Raw genomic sequence first — 19,498 nt, 5'->3', positions numbered from 1 at the left:
GGTGGTTAAATAAAATTGAAACAGAGAGTTGATAGAAAAAGTTAAATAAAATTGTAGAGGGGCGGGTAACATGCGAGACCAACCTATATTGCCATGATGCTGACAAATGAGCATGTTGCCCCAAGTACGATACGCCTCTTCGATAATGAGCTTAGCATTTGGAGGAATACTTTCAAGGTTTTCAAAAAAGTGTTCAAGTCCTATCTCCTGATATTTTCTCCTCAGATAATGCAACCAGGGAATCTTTAAAACATGGTCTGATTTGAAACAGTCTTTGATGACATCTCTCCAAATTAAATTAAGTAATCTGAGAGCCAGATCCTAACCCATAGAAGTAAAAGGGGCACTGCCTATAGGGTCTTCAATGAACTCTAAGTCCAATTATGTATGGCAAAATAGGGTAGGAGCGCTTTTCGGTAGCATCAATAATCTTATAATAAATTTATTTGCAATTATTTTGAGCAGAGGGTTTTTATCATGGCCCCAAACCCTCGCCCCATTCATGGCAATAGGGAGACATTTAGCTCTGTAAAGGGTAAATAATTCCTTCACAGGCTTGTGCCCTAGTTTGCTGGCAAAATGAAATAATGCATCCACAGCCCTATTTGTCTGCTGCACTCTGGTGGTTAAAAGTGGTTCCCATTTCAACTGATTATTATAAATATTGCCCAGGTATAAGAAATTGTTAACCCAGTCTTTCTTCTTTCCCTGGACAATAAAAGTTTTAGATTTAGTCGTTTTAAGACCACATACCATGTGTGTATTATTTGATCAAATTAACTTTTAAGGTGAGAGAGGTCATAAAATCAGTCAGTCAAAACAGGTATATTTGGACCTTATCCTTTAAAACACTAACACAGTACAAAGCGTTTCCATAAATATATTACATCCAAATTATAAAACCTTGCCAGCTGCAACCAGGTCTAGAATCGCAGCTGTTGTCTTAAAATTCCATCAAATACCTACAGCAATGACAACCTCTCACATTTACCCAAAATATATTCATGGACAATAAAAAAAATGTAATAGTCCCAGAGCAGAGGATAAGTCTACAAATCGCATGTTTAATAGTAAATTGGCTGCTTGCCCCCTTATTCTAATCTCGTATTTTTGTAAAATTGGTCTCAGCAATCTTTTTCATTGTTGTAAAAGCCACAGGCAATCTACTAAGATGTGCATTAAATCCCCTTCATATTAAGACCACAATTACAGATTTTCTTCTCGTCCAAAAAAAGAGCCCTGCTCTTGAGAAATTAAAACTTGATTAATGCCGCTTCTAAACTTCAGAAGGCTTGACCTTATATGTTCATTTGGTAAGCTATCCAAATAGGGAAATGTTTCCTCCTACAGACACGAGGCCATCAGGCGGAATACAGATTTTTTTCCATAAATATCTCACATCATCATCCTGGCTTTAGCTTTTGTTAGCTTTCGAATATCTGCCTTGATTGGAGCCACGCTAGCCACACCCAGGATTGGGTGCACCAAGATCCAACTGTTACAATATGCTGATGACCTGGTACTCCTAGATCATACCAAAACTGGCTTACAAAAAGGACTCACAGCCCTTTCAATTTACAATGTCAAAAATAAGCTGGTTGCCAACCCAACAAAGTCCAAAATAGTGATTTTTGGGCAGTATCCTAAAACAAAACTGGCAAAATAGAGGCTTGGTCAGCTGACTTTGGACTGCATACATCATTACAACTACTTGGGGGTTTGGTTTAGTGAAACAGGCCGCCCAGGAGTCCATCTCCACAAAATGCAGATGAAAGGGAAAAGCATCATCTACGCACTCTGTAAACTATACGCTACCTTACATAGCCCTACAACAACGGCTATTCAAAGTGTTCTGAGGGCGGAATTAATACCATCTCTTAACTATGCACAACAGGCATTCCCAGGGAAATTCGCGAAAGATCTAGAAAAAAATCCACTGTACAGTCCACAAAAAGTTATTCCACTTACCCGCCTGCACCAGGAACAATCTGGTTCGGTTGGAATACCATCTCAACCAACAACAAGCATTTGCAATGCATCGGTTTCACCTTTGGGACGTTATATGTATTTAGGAATGCAGCATATTAGCCTGGGTGCTGAAACATCTACCGTTTTTCAATATGGAGGGAAGTAAGCATCAAACTACTGTAATAAACACTGCCACTGGCCTCAGAATCTGGTACTGACCATTAGTGGCAGCCAATAACCACAGATCCTGGCAGCGCCCAGAGCATGAGACTACTCATCTGCGACCAGCACTGGCCTCGGAGCGACCCTGCCCACTAAAAGTGGTTTTGGCCTCTGAGCCTGCCCCTGCCCATAGGGGGCTGTTGTTAGCCCTAGAGCCTGGCAGTGCCCATTATAGATTGCTGGTAACCCCCCCCCAATCTGATCTGAGCCTGTCTGTGACTTAAAACTCTGGCAATGTCTATTATATTCTGTGCCCCGACACTGGCTCCCCCCAGCACATTACAGAGCCAATCAGGCCCTGCCATTGCCCACAGACCCTGGGACTGTCTGTCAAATCCTGCCTCTGGCATGATACCGTTAAAGTGGTCGAGTCCAACGTACTTACCGGGGGAGCATGGGCATGGCTCGAGATCAAGTATTTCTGTCTTGATGATGGTTAACGTTGGTTTAATGTCCACAGCTGCCTTCATGGTGACTGCCGCTGTCTTTTAGACAGGGGTAGGGTTGCGGAAGTCCCTCTGCGCAACCTGTCCTGGCGTTCCCTGAAAAGCCTGTACAGGGAACCCTGCCAGGCTGTTTCTGACGGGCCGGGGTCCCCGTAGAGCCCGTCGATGGCAGTGTAAGCTCAGCGACAGGAGGGCTGTTCCGGACAGAGGTGCCCTACAGATACAGCGGGTGTGATGCTGGTCCTCCTGTGCGTGATGCAGTGCCCTCCTCTACCGTGATGCCCACTGCCCTACTGGCCTCTCCCGCTCCTCGCTTGGCTTCTCAGGGCGTAGCTCCGTTCCTCTGGTCAGGGTGAGTCTGAGGAGCTCATCGGCATGGTGGGCTCGGCCAGGCCAGTGACAGCCTCGGGGGCGGGCTTCTGAGAGCCAGCCCCTTCTTGATGAGTAGGAGGAGATTCAGGGGCGGAGATCTGTCCACGGGTAGCACAGCGAAGAGAGAGGTCTGTCTGCTTGCCTGAAGAAGCGATGTCGTGGAGGGTGGGGGTGGGTATCTGTCTGGAGACGAGCTGAAGCGAGAGACCTTGCTCGGCCAACGGCGGGAGGGGGCAGGAGAGGACACGGACGGCGGGAGGGGGCGGGAGAGGACACGGACGGCGGGAGGGGGCGGGAGAGGAGATTCAGGGGCGGAGATCTGTCCACGGGTAGCACAGCGAAGAGAGAGGTCTGTCTGCTTGCCTGAAGAAGCGATGTCGTGGAGGGTGGGGGTGGGTATCTGTCTGGAGACGAGCTGAAGCGAGAGACCTTGCTCGGCCAACGGCGGGAGGGGGCGGGAGAGGACACGGACGGCGGGAGGGGGCGGGAGAGGACACGGACGGCGGGAGGGGGCGGGAGAGGACACGGACGGCGGGAAACGTGCACAGGACAGCGAGGGGGGGGGCGGAAAGGCACACGGAGGGGGCGGGAATGGACAGACTTTTAGTGAAAGGGGAGGGAACGGGAAAAAACGTAACTCCGCCCTGGGAAAAAATCTCGGGAACGCCCCCGAATCTGGTCCGGCCTTGACGGACAGATCCGGCACTCAATGGCTAGCCTCCATTTATGGAGCTAGCCAATGAGAGCTGGGGGACGTTCCCGAAGTCCTTATTGTCAACAAAGGATTTCACCTGCGCCGAAAAGCTGCGCAGAGCGCAGCCTTCGGCAGGTGAAACCCAAAAACTGGAAGAGATGGCCTCTCTGAGCAAATACTTCTACCTAACAATGGCCGCATCAGAGTACACAATGAAGGCTGTTATAAAAAAGCATTTTCTTGGAACCTGGCAATCCTTGGTCAGCCTGTCTCGCCTCCGCTAAAGACCTTTTGCAACTTGCAACAGAGAACTGGGACCCCAAGACAGTCAAGTACGCCCCTATCAAAAGCACAATAAAAAGTAAAGTACATCTAGGCTCTCGTACCTTGTACATGGCATCACTGGCAACAAGAGAATTCCACGAGTCCCAAAGCCTCCCCCATACAGAGCACAACTCCAAACTCCACCAAACGCAGGCCGTGGGGAGACAAGCCTTACACAGGATCTCAGCAGTCAGACTATATCCTCTCCCCCTTAAAGAAGTATACCCTACTGGGTCAGCAAAACTACTCATTATGGAGTATCGGCTCTGCAAATACAAACGTGAGTCTTTGGTCCACATCCTATGTTGCTGCCCGGCCCTGCGCTTAGCTCGCAGAATCTACCTCAGGCCCATCTTGCTATAATTGGGTACTCAAACTGCAAAGGAGGCAGCCCATCGACTTTACACTTTGGACAGTGAAGCATATGGCTATGTTTGGTAAATTTGTACAATATACTCGCATAAAGTTGATGGACACTCCGACCTAAAATATCAGGCAGGCACTCGTGCGGAGGCTGCCCATTATCTTTTATAACCGGACTGGTTTAACTGAAGCATGTAACATTTTTAGTAATTGCTGTGTACATAGTTTCATCTCTTTATTATAGATTTTGAATTTCAGACCTCTAGATTTTAATTCTACTGTTTATCTTTTAATGCAGTGTCCTTTTTTTTGTTTTGTAATGGTTTTGAGTAACCACGCAAATAATTTCTTTCATTCATTCATTCATTCCTTTGCTTTACTAACATTTGATAGGTCTATCATATCACTTTTTGATTTCAGTTTTTTACATCTATCTTTGATCCTTGCCCTGGCAGGTCTACAGTTTTCACAAAGTGTCGATATTTTTAGGGCTCATCCCCATCTATTCTGGACCAGAATTTTCGTGCTTATGCCACAGCTACACAGCTCCAAGCAGTTAGACCTGTTTGTGTCCTAATGGCCTGGATCATAGTGGAAGGTGGTAGGGAGAGTCATCTTTTTAAGCATCTACCTTCTTCAAGATCCAGATTTCATTTCCCAATTTCCCACGAATACAAAGTACCTCTACACCATATTGGAACTTTGGCCAAATCATCTCCCGGTATGCCACCAATACTGCTCTTAGAGAGGGACCTCCATACATTTTATCAAATTTCTTAAGCTCTACTGAAGAAAGAGCTTTTGCCTGCAGGGAATCAATGAGTTCTTTCCATGACAGGTTCATCACAAACCACATCCCCAAGTACGTATAGCTATTAACAGCCTTAATTTTAATATTATTTAGAAGCCAATTAAACTTGAATTTCTTGTTCCCTAATGGAAGCACTTTTGTTTTCTGCAGGTTGACTATTAGGTTTTTCTTATTACTGTAGTAAGCAATTTCTGTTAAGTCAATGATCCCTAGATCGTGTGCACAGAGGAGACAACTTATATGTGAACCACTCATATTGGGGCAAAGACTGTCGGGCATGTCAAATATGTAGGGTAAATCCTCCAAAAATATGGAGAACAATATGGGTGGTAGAACGCAGCCTTGTCTGAGGCCATTTCTAAAATCTATTCTCCATGAAAAAGTCATAACATCATACAGTTACACCTGGGACAAATTATCTCTATGCAATTCCTTCAACATCAAAAGTAAACCATGTGGGATATCATAGTTTCTTAGTGCTTCCCATAATTACATGGCTCGGTCAACACAAAACAGCAATATAACTCTTCACATTGCTCCAGTGATTTTTTTTTTATACTGCCCATAAACTAGAGCAGTGATCTGGAGCGAATGTCCCCTCTTAAAACCAGCTTGCTCTATGCTGATTATTGATTTCACTTCTGTCCAGTCTTTCAATAGCCCCAGGAGGATTTTAGAAAAGACTATTCCACACACGTCCAACAGGTTTGTTACCCTATAGCTTCCTAGGGAAGATTTTGAACCTTTCTTGTGCATGCGTTGGATCACCGCCCTGTTCCAAATGTCTGGGAAAATGCCTGTAAAGAGAATATTCTGGAATAATCGATGAAGCAGGATCGACCACCAGTCAATATTTGTTTTTATTATTACTGCTGGCAAAATATCTGGACCAGCTGCTTTTGTAAGCTTTAACGACGTGATTGTCTTTTTGATAGTTTCTAAAGAAAATGATTCTTACTTTTCACCATTTATGTTAAGAGTAGCTGGTTGCGGGAAGATTGACAAATCTTTATTATACATTTCCTCCATGTACGAGACCCATGCTTCTTTTCCCACATGACATTTCAGCTTTCCCATGCTTTTTTCTGGACCATGTTGTCCTCTTTCCCAGACTCTAATATTGTTTGTCTCTATTGTTTCTAGAATGATTATCCAGCTTTTATCTGGTAGGTCCACCTTTTAGTAGCTATCAAAACTTTTAAGGTTTTTCCTACGGTCAATAATTCTGATTTTACCCTCTTTAGTCTGTGAATGCCTTATATACCTTTCCAATTTCCTTACATGCCCTTTCAAATTTCCGCATTCTGCATCAAACCAAAGATTCTTTATTTGGTTTTCTGACTTATTTCTATTTTTTTGTTTATTGTTAAATACTTTGAGCTCCCCCATTAAACACACAACCACTTGGTTTATTATTTCTTCATACCAAGAAATCAAGTCTGAGGATATCTCACCTACTTTAAAAGCATTATTCTCCTATTGGAAAATCTTCTAACGATTTAAGTATTTCTCTGATATACTTGTACTTAAACTTCTCGGAAAGCAGATTTTTAGAGGAAGCACTTGATTTCTTTTTCAGATGATTCCAATGTTTAACATTGTACTCCGGGGATAATGATCAATCTCTTCAACCTTTTGGACCTCAAATTTCTCCACATGACTGTAAGCCCAGGCTTGGACAAACAAGTACTGGTTGACATAAAGACAGGTTTTCCTTGCCAATGAATCTGTTGGTATTCGAAGTTTAAGATTGACAAAACCGTTTGTGGTGACGAAATTTTATGGAGCAGTATCTCTCGCCGGCATCACATCCACCAGAAAACTCCCAAAATGTATACTAAAAGTAGATAGTAAATCTTAATTTGTTTGATCAGTTATCCCAGGAATACATTTGTGATTAAAATCACCTAACATTACAAGCAGAGTTGGAGATACAATGCACATATTTTAACAAGATCCTCCTTAAATATAACCATATTCCCCTCATAACCAGAAGGATTCTTTACTTGCATGTAAATTTTAAGAACAATGACAGAATCAAAGCCAGTCTAGACATTGGACAAAATGACTCCGCAAGCTAGGATCCAATTACATCAGGTGTTAATTTTCCATGTTTTAGAGGCAATCTTTGTTGATATTAACGTTAACATGCCCCCAGAGGGAAATCCTGAGGGGTTTATTTGAGGCACCCTTTGAAACTTGAAGGAACCCATCTAATCGCAGGTGCTCAGTGCACAGCAATGTTTCCTGGAAACACTGGAATTTCCTACAGATTTGTTCGAATATTTGATGATTCAATACAATGTTTAGACCATTTGTGTCCAGAAAAACAATGCGATTCTGTGCATTGAATGCACCCCTAGTCGATATCACTTAATTCATCCCATTCATCCTGATCTTCCTCTTCCAATCTCAGAGGAGCACTCTTATTCTGGTATAGCGGATGCTGACCCTCATTATTGTGGCCTCCTTCAGGCAAGGTGATTTTCAAGGACCCTTCTCTCTCTCTCTCTCTCTCTCTCTCATTTAGTATATGCTGGGTCTTGAGCAGAACACCCAATGTATCCAGTCCAACTTGATTTATTTGAGACCCCTATGGCATTGTAGGAATCCCACTCTGGGAACACTCAGATTCGAGCTCTACATACATTGAGATTTTTATGCCCCGTGTTTTCTGGTCTTTGTCAGCATTTTGAAAGACGGTTCTAACTAATGCTGGTTAGAATTGGATCCTTGTCACCTCTGTATCTTCTTTACTTTCCAAAACCCCTACCTGATATAAGTCATAGGAGGATACTGTGTGCAGACTATGACATTTTGAGAATACCTCAAGTAACTTGGACCTATTTAAAGGGTTCAGCTTTCTATGCCTTTTGCCGCTGGTATTGTCTAGGTCAGGTTCCATAAACACCCATAGGCTGTTGAATTCTTAACCTCGAGTTTCTACTTTCTTTTTTTGTGTTATGCTTCCCGCACCCCATTACCACCTACTTTACTGCCCCAGCCACACTGGACGGACTGTGCCTTTGGTTACGGGTGTATATGGATATCCTGTTCACTTTCCTATCTCCCAAGCCCACTCCTACACTATGTCCTATGCCATTCTGTTTTCCAGTTCTTCTTTGCTCCCTTCCTAGCGTGTTGGTCCCTACTCTTACCATATCTCTCCGACTATCATAAGCTCTCTTCCAGGGTATTTTCTACATCTATTCTCATACATGTGTCTAAGCCATAGTCTGACCCTGTGGCTAAGTTATAATCAGGGGCTCTATTTGTTCTTTTAGCTATTCCTGTTTTTTTCTCATCACTAATTATCATCATGCTCTGTTCTTGGGCTCCAAAATCACCCATACCATAATAAATCTGACAGCTAGAGATAGGAAAAGCAGGGTTACGTTTCTGTAACTAAGGAATTCCTACCCAGCGACCAATGTATAAGACTGCCTTTTCACAACAAATCTGCATATCAGTAATTTTTTCTTTATGAGTTAAGTGCACAAATTGTGTGTGGAATACCAATGTAAATATTTTTGAATATCCACAAATGTACTTTTCATCAACCCACAGAGTTGACCTGCTCCCTATTCATACACCCAACCACTAAACTTATGTTGCAGGTTTTCAATGTTATGAAGTTCCATATTGGGGAAGAATATCTACAGATCAAAACTCTGTTAATAGGGATTAGAGAACTTGCATTTTGAGCGTTGAAACATACCTTGGGTGCAGAAAAAAAATTCAGTTCACTGATATTACACTATAAACATAACTAAGTCAAAATGGGAGTGACAGTAGCTCTTCATATATTAAGATCTTTATAAAATAGTTTCAGAAGCAGTTTAGAGAACGTAGTGCACAAACCGGGCTCGATGCTCAAAGAGCACTTAAAATGGATATGGTGGCAACTGTTACGTTAATTGCACAATATATTTTGTGATGGAATGTGAATAAGGAAGTACCATGGCTAAAGGAGAAAGCCAGGTTTTATATTGAATGGTGCTAAAGTTCACAGATTACAGGGAAACAGACCATGAAGTAAAAAACCAATGGCACTGCGGTTTTGCCACACTAGATTTGTCAGCTTTGCTACTAGTGTGAAAGCAAATGGATCAAAGTGACAAAGACATGGATGGTACCCAAGAGAAGAGAGATCACATGTGTCTTTCTCTATTGCCTATCACTGACCCCCATTAATAGTCTGACTCCCTCCCCAACCAATGCAACACCCAAAATCTGATTGGTTATCATTCTGGGTTATCAGTTACCAGTCCAGGTGTGGCGAGGGACAGTAACCTGTTAAACACTTGGTTGGAATTAATTAACCTGGACTTAAGAGCAATTGGAGGGGGGGTGAACATAGTTCAGGGTGCAAACCCTTGCTCTGAATCGATTTCATTTTAGTTTAGAATATAAATAACATTTTTGTCCTAAGAGTGTTGCTTGCCACTTGTATATGCTTTGTCAGGAGTAAATTTCCAACATTTCTCAGTAAGTAAAAAGATTAGAGAAGAGTTGTTGAAAACCCTTAAAAAATGCAAGTTAGTAGGTTTGCACAGACTCAAAAGGACATTCTTACCCTAGAACTATTGCTTACCACTACCTTCAGCCCTAATGTACATCTGCCTAAACGTGGCAACATAAGGAGATTGCAAGCACTACTATGGTATGAGCCCTGGCATAATCAGAGAGGCCATATCAGAACTCATATATAAAGAGATTGCTGCCATAATTTGTCGCCGCACTACATGGCACCAAAGGGACAAGTGGATTTTGTTACAGGACAAGTAGATTTATGAAGCAACCTGCCCCGTGGACAAGTAGATATTTTATTAAATCCCACACCCCTGCAACTGGTACTCAGCCACCGTTGCATGATACATGTGTTTCTGTTTATCAAGCATAACAGTTTTTGATCTTAGTGCTGTCAAAGTAAAAGCATCAAGTCTAAGAGTCACAGATAATAACCAATATTCCAATGTTGGCTAAAATTCTGGAAAAATGTGTCCAACAACAATTGAGCCTACACATCTCGGAATTCAAGCTCCTAAACGACTGCCAATCCGGGTTCCACCCAAATCACAGTACATAAACTGCGATTCTGCACATAGTAGATGACGCTTTACTGGCCCTGGACCAGAATGAAACATGCCTCCTAATCTTATTGGACCTGTCGTCAGCTTTTGACACGGTGAACCATGCCTATATACTTGATCGACCGAAAAACAGGATGGGATTGGAGGGTACAGTGCTATCCTGGTTCAGCTCCTTTCTGGAGAATAGATCGCAAAAAGTAATGGTCAACCAAACCCTCTCAAACGCAACTGACAATACTATAGGAGTTCCTCAAGGATCCACGCTATCTCCATCACTCTTCAACCTATACGTAGAACCTCTTACGGAAATACTCCAAAAAGCCAACATTGCTTATCATATGTATGCTGATGACACTCAGCTGTACATTAAGGTGGCGTCGACTGATGATTTAAAGACAATGAATCTTGCTCTAACAAGAACACTTCTATGGCTAACCAAGAACCACCTAAAACTAAATCCTCAAAAAACTGAATTCCTCCTGATTACTCCAAAAAAAAGCAAAACATTGATTGTTGAATGGTCCAACCTCATCACTGCACTAAAGTGCACTCCAAAGATTGTGGAATCAACTAAATCTCTGGGTATAACTCTGGACAAAAACCTTAATATGTCTGTACATATCAACACAATGGCAAAAAACGCAAGGTTTCACTTAAGCTATTTTCGAAAACTAAAACCTTTCCTAAACAAAGCAGACCTCAAAACAGCAGTTCAGGCACTGGTCATCTCAAGGATTGAATATGGTTGCACAAACCTAGCTGGGCTGCCAAAGATCTCAACAGCACCATTGAAAGCATGTCTTAATGCAGCCACAAGACTCATAGCGGGATCCAAAAAAGTTGACCATATCTCTCCACACTTGAAATCTCTCAACTGGCTACCGTTTGAAGCACGTATCCAGTTCAAGCTGGCATGCATCACCCACAAAGCAATACATAACAAATCTCCAGTATACCTCGCCAAGAAACTCACGCTGTCCGGAGGGTCACATTCTTCTAGGAGCAATGCGGAGCTACTACTGAAACCGGCGCGCTTCTGTAAGAAAAGAACGTATGACCGAGCATTCTCAGGGGCTGCACCGAGAATTTGGAACACCCTCCCCCCGAACTTGAGAAGAATTACAACCATCGCAAAATTTAAAAAGGAAGCAAAATCTTTTTATATGAGGAAATTTCTCCCTTAATCCTTACAACTGTACTTCAAGTATTTCATTATACAGGGCTGGCAGAATTTTCAAGCAAGCAGCCATGGTACTAAGTTTGGAATGTTATACTAGTTTTTATCTCAGTTAAGTTCTAAAGACTCTATGGAAATCTATCTGTGAACTTTCGGATGGGTTATCTTACTGTGAACTTTTAATGGTGCTGCCATTACGGAATTGCTTATATCTCATTCACCAATGGCTAGTAATATGTAAAAATGCTGTTTTATATTCTACTGTAAAGCGCTCTGATACCCTGTACAGGGTCATGTTCGCGCTATAAAAAACAATAAAAATAAATAAATAAATAAATAAATAAGTAAAATAGATATCTAAACGCTTACAATGCCAATTAACATAATATTTTTTAAGTATATTTTTTGCATTCAATATAGCTCAGATTTGAGCTCTGAGGAACGTAGCCATCCACAGAAATGAAAAGTTGTACATCCATTATGGGGTTGGCCTTGTGATAACCGTTTAATCAGACTCTGATGGGGAAGCCAGTATGAAGCTTAACTCACTCAGCTAACTTTCCAGTAAGTTATGGTCTACCCGTAAGAGGACTACAAGTAAACAATGCCTTTTATGTCTCCATATTTGCCACGGAGTAAGCAACCACAGACTCCTCAAGTCCTGGGCTAACTCTAGACTCTACAAGGGTGTGTCCTGAAAGGTTAGTCCAGGTAAGTCTAAAACTGAGAAAATGGCAGCAAGCATGGTGCTGTGCCTAAGCAGACAGCTGACGGCGCTTGACGAAAGATGGTACTGTTAGTGCTGTACAAAGGACTCAGCAGTGGGTGGAGGATGTTGCTCTGAAACACTACAATGCAAAAAAGAAATAAGCATGTGATCCGTGACCAGTAACAGAGGTTTACACATTTAATCTCCGATACTGCTCAATGTCACTTCCTCTTTGTGAGCAGTGTTTGGGGCTTGCAGACCTAACTCATCAAATGCATCAACTTCAACTGCTGACAGCGGACATAAACATAGTTTAGTGGAATCCGATTGTTAGACTCTTTAAACAACTGCAGACAGAACTGCTCATGGCCCGAGGAATAGGTCTTGCAAAGGAAAACAAGCTTTGCCGTCATGGTGACTGCCGAATTCACTCCATCACAATACTAAAATACATTTTTAAAAAGCACAGCTGCCTCGAACACAATGCCAAAATCACCTACTGTAAACCATCAGTCTGCCGGCTGGTTGGGACTCGAACCTCAGATCCTCAATGGAGAGCAGCTCTCTCACTTTTTCATATACCGGAAGCCGGTGGATTCCTCTAGCAAAAGCCTACGCAGATCCGGGAGCGCCGGAAGTGACGTCATTGTTCTGCGGCAAGAACGAAGACTGCCGTGAGTGCAATGGCCATTAAAGGGACAGATGGATTGTCATCGGTCTCTTTATTTTTCCAACTCCACTTCCTTCATCGATTCCAGCGTATACTCAGGTAAGTGCTGCAGCTGTTAAAAAAGAGCAACATCGATCCTCCGCTCTCGGTCCCAGCTGCTCAATTTCCGTCCCAGACCAGCTTCCTCATTTTTCGGAAAGCACGAGTTTTCATTAAGGGGGTAAATTCAGACGCAGCTCCCTGCATGTGTGTGCTTCGTACGTCTTATAATTAATGCCTGCCTTGCAATGTGTGTGTATTATGTGTGTTTGATGTTTGTCTGTATCAGCCTACCTGCTTGTTTAATATGCACCTTTTGTGTTTGAGCATGTGTATTTTTGTGTATGTGTGACGTAGTGCGTGCCTGTGTAAGTTGTGGAAAATTGCAAAAAGCCTAAAAAATGTGTTTTACAGCAAGTTTTTCGCCGTAAGGAAAAATAAATTACTGCCCGTATATTGTAGGTCCCATGTTGGTTCCAAGTATACCTGCGTGTATTCAAGATTCTCGACCAAATGGAACAGTTTTCGATCTACTGAAAAGTTGTCAATCAAAGAAGGCTAAACACATTTAATTATGTGAATATTGTATATTGTTGAGCATTACTTGTGTCCTTGCAACTTGTAGTGAGCTTTCATTACTAAATGAATGTGTGCTCTATTGTTGAATCCTGGTCACGTTCCCCAAGCTGTGTAGTGTGCAGAGCAGCACATCTTCTAAAACACTAGCAGTTTTCATGGATGCGTTTCAAAGCATAAGGATAAATGCTTCAAATAACTTATCCGTTGTAATGCTGGTTCCTTATTTTGTTTGCTATTTGTGTAATTGAAAGGCCTGATTGCCTGTGGCGATTGAGGTTTACGCCCTGTTTAGGAAACGTAGTCAGACGCATTCCAACATCTTGCAATATCTACTTTCGCAAAACAGGCTATCATTCTGGTTTCGTTCCATGTGCATGCAATGTTTTTAACTCGTTTGTATATATTATTGAGACAGGGCCAATTACGTATTCCCTGTTTGCGCTAATTTACCTTGACCGCTAAGATCTCTGTAAAAATGAAGCAGGTCTTGTTACAGTAACGCGTGCCTTCCCCATTGATTGAGATCTTATAAGAGGTTTCCCCATGCCCTCTTCTCGTATGGATTGCGGGTACTGCATGTGTCAACGAGGTATGGGATCCCTTTATGTTAAATTGCATCTCTTACCAAACACCTCTGGCAAAACACTTATAAGGTCCCAGAGGGGAGACCTATTGGCTATACCAATGCTTTTGCTTTAAGTATTTGCCATTGTAATGCCTTTTGTTTCATTTATTAAGCCATTACATATTGCACAATTAACGTACAATACTACTAGCAAAGATAATTTCTTTAGCTTAATAAAAGGTGAAACCTATTGCATTTTTAACGCTTGTCCTTTCATGTTGGGGGTGACGGTGGGCAGAGGGTAGCAGGCATCTATGCATCTGTGGGGATAGGTAACTTGATTTCCCGTCACAAACCCCAGTGTGAAAGTTCACTTATTGATGGTTCTTCTATTTCTCTCATAATGCTTCTACTTTGCTATTACTATTTGTCCTGAGCAGCAAGACCTAAGCATACACTCTGGCTCTCCAAAAATAAAGTTGATTATTAGGTAATTTCCTCAATGGCCTTCAGTGCATGCCCAAACACTTCTTTGTAGTCCAAAATCTAGGCATATTAGATAGAAATTGCACCAGGTCAGTGTACTCTTTGGGGTGCTTTTCTCCAATTAAATCTGTTAATCAGTTTGATATGCTTTGTATTTTACCTCTGAAACTTAAACCACACAAAAACTAATTTCTGATTTTTATATCTAGCAGGACATAATCATGGCTTCATTCAACGTCCTGTTTTTCACTTGCGCTCATTCTGTGTGTGTTCGAAAAGATGGTGACTTCCTGCTTTTGGACAATCCCGGGGAAGTTCTTTGTAAATGGCTGGTCGAAAATGTAGATGAAGCTGGTCGGCCAATCACCGAAGAGAGAGATTTTAAAGCTATGATTCTGTTCCAATCATCTGGTAAGCACAATAAGTAAACCTTTATAATAAGTTTGCAACTGCAGGATAACGGTACAAATTGCCAACCTGTTTCAGTAAAAACCTACATTTGTGATTAATTAATCCAATAATGGACAGTAAAAATGAACATGCATGTCCCCACATATGCCTTGGATTGCTCTCCAGAGACAAATGTAACACTTAGGAAAAGGACTGAAACGTTTAGCTTGAGGCACTACTATAAGGCAGTCATTTTTGGATAAACTATTTTATTTAGGCAACTTTTTTCAGGAGGTTCAAGTTCAGGCTTACAATGTGTACTGTCTATTAAGGAAAACTTACTTACTTGGTTATGGATAGATTGTACATTTGTCCTTTATTATCCATACCTCTTTATTTATATATTATGGCTAGAGCGTGAAGATATATTGCAAGTGGTCAATGTGTTCCTTTCTGTTTTGAAGTTTATATGTAAATATATATTTTTTTCTCTTGCTTTTTTTAGTGAAGAAACGCTGTCTAATGATTCAGGATATTTTTCAAGAGCTAATTGCAAGCTATTCTGGTACGACAGAGGGTCTAAAACAGGTGTTACTTCAAAGGGCACTGGAGAAAAAGCAGATGTTAATGGACTGTGGCAATCGGGGAAGCGCTGGTAGACTTAAGAGGGTGTTACGCGAACTACAAGAGGAAGAAATTGCAGAGAAAAGATGCAAGGACAAGAAAGCCAAGCAGAGTGGACTGGATTATATAAGAGTTGGTAACAAAGCTCATGCTGAAAGCACAACTTTTCAGCCTGGTGATGCAAGTTTGCGGATGAATTTGCAGAAACTTGAAAACCTGGCCCTTTTAGCAGGGATGGCTAGTGTCCTTCATCAAAAATCCACAACTAAAAATGACGCATCAGACCGTGAAAATGAACTTGTCTTAGAGTCCACGCTTAAATCCAAATATCAAGGACAAAAACATGCCTCCCTTTTACCACGTCATCCTAGAGTAATCAACACTCATTCTGAAAATATAATGGGGCCATTCTGATGTAATCAATAGCCACCCTGAAGCTGTCATAGGATCATCCAGGAATAATCCACACTCATCCAGAAATTGTCATGGGATCATTCCAGAGTAATCCACTTCCATCCTGGAGCGGTTATAGGATCATCCTGGAATAATTGACAGTCATCCTTAAATTAGCTAGAACCCATCCTGGAGTAATTCTCCCTCATCCTGAAGTTGTCAATTAGTATTCGTGGAGTTGTAAAAGGTAATCGCTCCCTGCCAGTAGAAGTCATCAGAACACCATCCTACTGTAGTTTTTGTGATGAGTCTAGGTTCGTCATTACATTTACGTTTTTTGTCCTACAGGCATACTTCAGGATGGCTTGGGATGACTTCCCCCAGATAATTGCAGGAATAGCCTGACTGTAATCATTCTGTTGTATGGTTATTTCTATATTCTCTTTCTTCCCCTGCTCCCTGTGTGGAATGTTCTATATGTCATAGAATGTTGGATGGGTGTACAGATTCAGTTGGTGACTGAAGGCGGAGCTGCCAGGAGGACAGCTCCTGGTGGGGCATATTTACAGAGAAACTTACTGGCCTACTTTCTATCCTGGCTTAAACATCATACCTATGTAACTCTGTATTACAATAAATACCTACTTGAAACCTACCACCTCTGGACCTTCCATCACTGTAACATTGGCGACGTTTCTGGATAAAAAACCTGCGTGCATCCTATTTCAAAGAACTTACTTCTACAGCAATTATATATTTTAAAAGACTGAAACTGCTTCAAAGAACCCAAGGTTGTACCTACTCAGCAATATCCGTTGGCAGCCCCAGCCCCACAAGTGACAAAGATACCGTCAGCCTCAACTCGGGCATGCCAATTGTCTAAACAAGCTTGGTGAGTTCTCTTACATATTCGTGTCTGCCTTGGCTTCACTATATATATATATATATATATATATATATATATATATATATATATATATATATTTTTTTTTTTTTAAACAAATGACTGCTGTATGTTAGCTGATTTTCTACTCATCTAGTGCTGTGTGCGCCTGCCAGATCATATGCTGTCTCTTCAGATATTCTGTTCACACAATTGCAGTTGGACTGATCACCCTTCTGCATTTTTGTGTGTTGTTTATATTGGAGTCAGTGACTTTCAAAAATGTTAAGAATTTTTCTTCATCATCTGGCTAAGTTTTATGGTACTTTTGTTGAACATATTTACCAAGGGCAGAGTTTATACTCTTCCAAGTGAAAGCAGTTTTCACCTGAGAAAGTTATTTGGAACTTTCGGCTTTCCGTTTTAGTATACTTGCTTTACATTCATTTTTGAGGTACCTTTTATTTCGCTGCGCCACACATATTCAAAGTTTTAGTGTAAACTGTCATCCACCTTTTTCAGTCTCCTTCCGTAACCAAACAGGAGCTCTGGATGACTTTTCTATAAGTGAGCAGCAGTATTTAATTTGCTTGGACCGGGTCTTAATTCAACAAGCATGGAATTTGTACTTTGTTCACATCCTGGACAAATTCAAGCGTCCATGCCTTGCTAACTGTCATTTTTTAATTTCAAAGCTAAAGCAGAAGCTCGAGCTCCAGCGCGCACTCGCCTTAATCTTCTGGAGGTGCTGACGGCTCGTATTTCCTCTGTGACGTCATTTCATTGCTTTCTCCTTTGACACTCTTGCTCCACCAGTTTTAATGCAAGTCCCTGCCTGCCTATTTGTCTACGGTTACCGGTTTAAAATGATATTTAAGTAATTTAAATGTATGCATGCTTTATGAGTGGACGAGAGGGGAGGACCCTGAAGACCATGGTGACCTAATCGTGAGGGCCGCGGTGCCCCCCCCCCCCCCCCCCCCCCGCCAGACGCACACACATAGTACATACCAAATTGCTTCTGCCCATTACCACAAATTCACACCACCCGGGCTAGGCGCAGGCGAGGACACTGAGGGAGGGAGGGGGAGGGGGGAGTAGTAGAGCGGGTTCAGGGGTACAAATTGAAGATCAGGGGAACTAAAGTTTGATGTTATTGGAGGGACGGGGGGGTATTGACTGAAAAGCAGACGCCAGATTACCTCCTATTATGACCATGGGAGGAAGAAGTGTAGCATGCACCGAGGAAGCGAAGGATGCCGCCCGGCCTACGGGATGTGGGCTGAATGGCTGTTTGTATTACTCAGGTGCGGAATTAGAATGAGGAAAAGTCTGTACTGACAGGATCCATTAATGCTATGTATACTGTAATTTGATCTGCCATAAAAAAACGTTAAAAAAAAATGCTTTATGAGTGGACATTATTTGTCTACGGTTACCGGTTTAAAATGATATTTTCTGACGTCATTCTTTGAAATCAGTACTGTTTTCTGATAGTTATTCTAGAGCTCTATTTATATTAATCCTGTAATTCCTGTGCGTAGACGTACGTCACACGAAATTCAGTTGTCATTTTATTAGAGATATATATGTTTTTATGCTTTACATGCATTGTTGCATTTGGGTCTAAGGATTCCACGTATTCCTTTTTAAGTGAGTGTATCCCTTCATATTTGTATTTAAAGTTGGTGCCAGTTCTTTATGCGCATGATTCCTTATTACTGGCAAATGTAATTCATCGTTTTATTTTTCCATGGTCGTACTCCTGTTCAATCTACATATTCTCTTCTCTTTTCTTACTTTGTAATGGACTTTTCTCTTGAATTCTCCTGTTGGGAGTACTTCTCTTGTTTTTTTTCTCTTCTTGGTGTTAATGTTCGTTGGTTACTCTCCACCCTGGTCCGGCCAACTGGTGTGTGTTGATGTGTCTGAGAACTCTTCACTAACTTTCCATTTTTTTTTCTTATTCTTCTCTATTTCTTGTAACTGTTTTACTCATTCTTTTACCATTAAAGGGAGAATATGTGTGTTCTCTTATTTTCAAGCTTCTTAGTTCTTCTATTCAATTTTCTTCCTAGTCTTCTATTCTATTCTGTTTACATTTCTGCTTTCATCAATATACTGTTTATTACGTTTAGCTTGTTTTATTCATCCTTTTATTCTTCTTTTGTTTTTGTTTCAAGTGTAAAGAAGGGGGATATGTTGTATGGTTATATTCTCTTTCTTCCCCTGCTCCCGGTGTGGAATGTTCTATATGTCATAGAATATTGAATGGGTGTACAGATTCAGTTGGTGACTGAAGGCTGAGCTGCCAGGAGGACAGCTCCTGGTGGGGCATATTTACAGAGAAACTTACTGGCCTACTTTCTATCCTGGCTTAAACATCATACCTATGTAACTCTGTATTACAATAAATACCTACTTGAAACCTACCACCTCTGGACCTTCCATCATTGTAACAATTTCCTGCATAGTTACTTAAAAACATTGCAATGTTACTGTATAAAATACAAAAATATATTTACAGTTTCAACAGTGTGTGTATAATTTCCACAACATTCCCTGTTTTTTTGTTTTTTTTTTGCATATAAACGGGAATCTTCAGGTTAAAAACAGATTAAAATCCAATGTTAGATACATTTTTACAAATATAAAATCAGAGTTGATTGTAGAAATAATGTGTCCTTATA

The 19,498-nt window shown here is 41.5% G+C and overlaps 2 protein-coding genes across 6 annotated transcripts in view; one reads left to right on the top strand and one right to left on the bottom strand.

Annotated features, from left to right (window-relative positions):
• Positions 1-12,815, bottom strand: part of TBC1D23 (TBC1 domain family member 23) — a 656,146-nt gene extending 643,331 nt beyond the window's left edge. For 2 of the 4 annotated variants that reach the window (XM_078657742.1, XM_078657744.1), the window contains exon 1: positions 12,680-12,815. The gene's annotated coding sequence lies outside the window, so the exon portion shown is untranslated. Of the gene's footprint in view, positions 1-12,675 lie in introns of all 4 variants that reach the window. The other 2 variants (XM_078657743.1, XM_078657745.1) reach the window with 2 other exon arrangements.
• Positions 12,813-19,240, top strand: LOC144773003 (uncharacterized). Of its 2 annotated transcripts, none has more exons than XM_078657747.1 (3): positions 12,813-12,948; positions 14,731-14,929; positions 15,414-19,240. In XM_078657747.1, exons 2-3 carry the CDS (start codon positions 14,740-14,742, stop codon positions 15,944-15,946), a joined length of 723 nt encoding a protein of 240 aa, XP_078513873.1. In that variant the 5' UTR covers positions 12,813-12,948; positions 14,731-14,739; the 3' UTR covers positions 15,947-19,240. The 2 variants fall into 2 exon arrangements, with proteins under 2 accessions (XP_078513873.1, XP_078513872.1); XM_078657746.1 differs by having other exon boundaries at positions 14,728-14,929.
• The last annotated feature ends 258 nt before the right edge of the window (positions 19,241-19,498 follow it).

This window comes from Lissotriton helveticus, chromosome 8 (assembly GCF_964261635.1).
Source record: "Lissotriton helveticus chromosome 8, aLisHel1.1, whole genome shotgun sequence".
In the NCBI taxonomy this organism is placed as follows: domain Eukaryota; kingdom Metazoa; phylum Chordata; class Amphibia; order Caudata; family Salamandridae; genus Lissotriton; species Lissotriton helveticus.
Note: the sequence above shows the minus strand (reverse complement) of the source record. Positions and strands in the feature narration are given on the sequence as shown.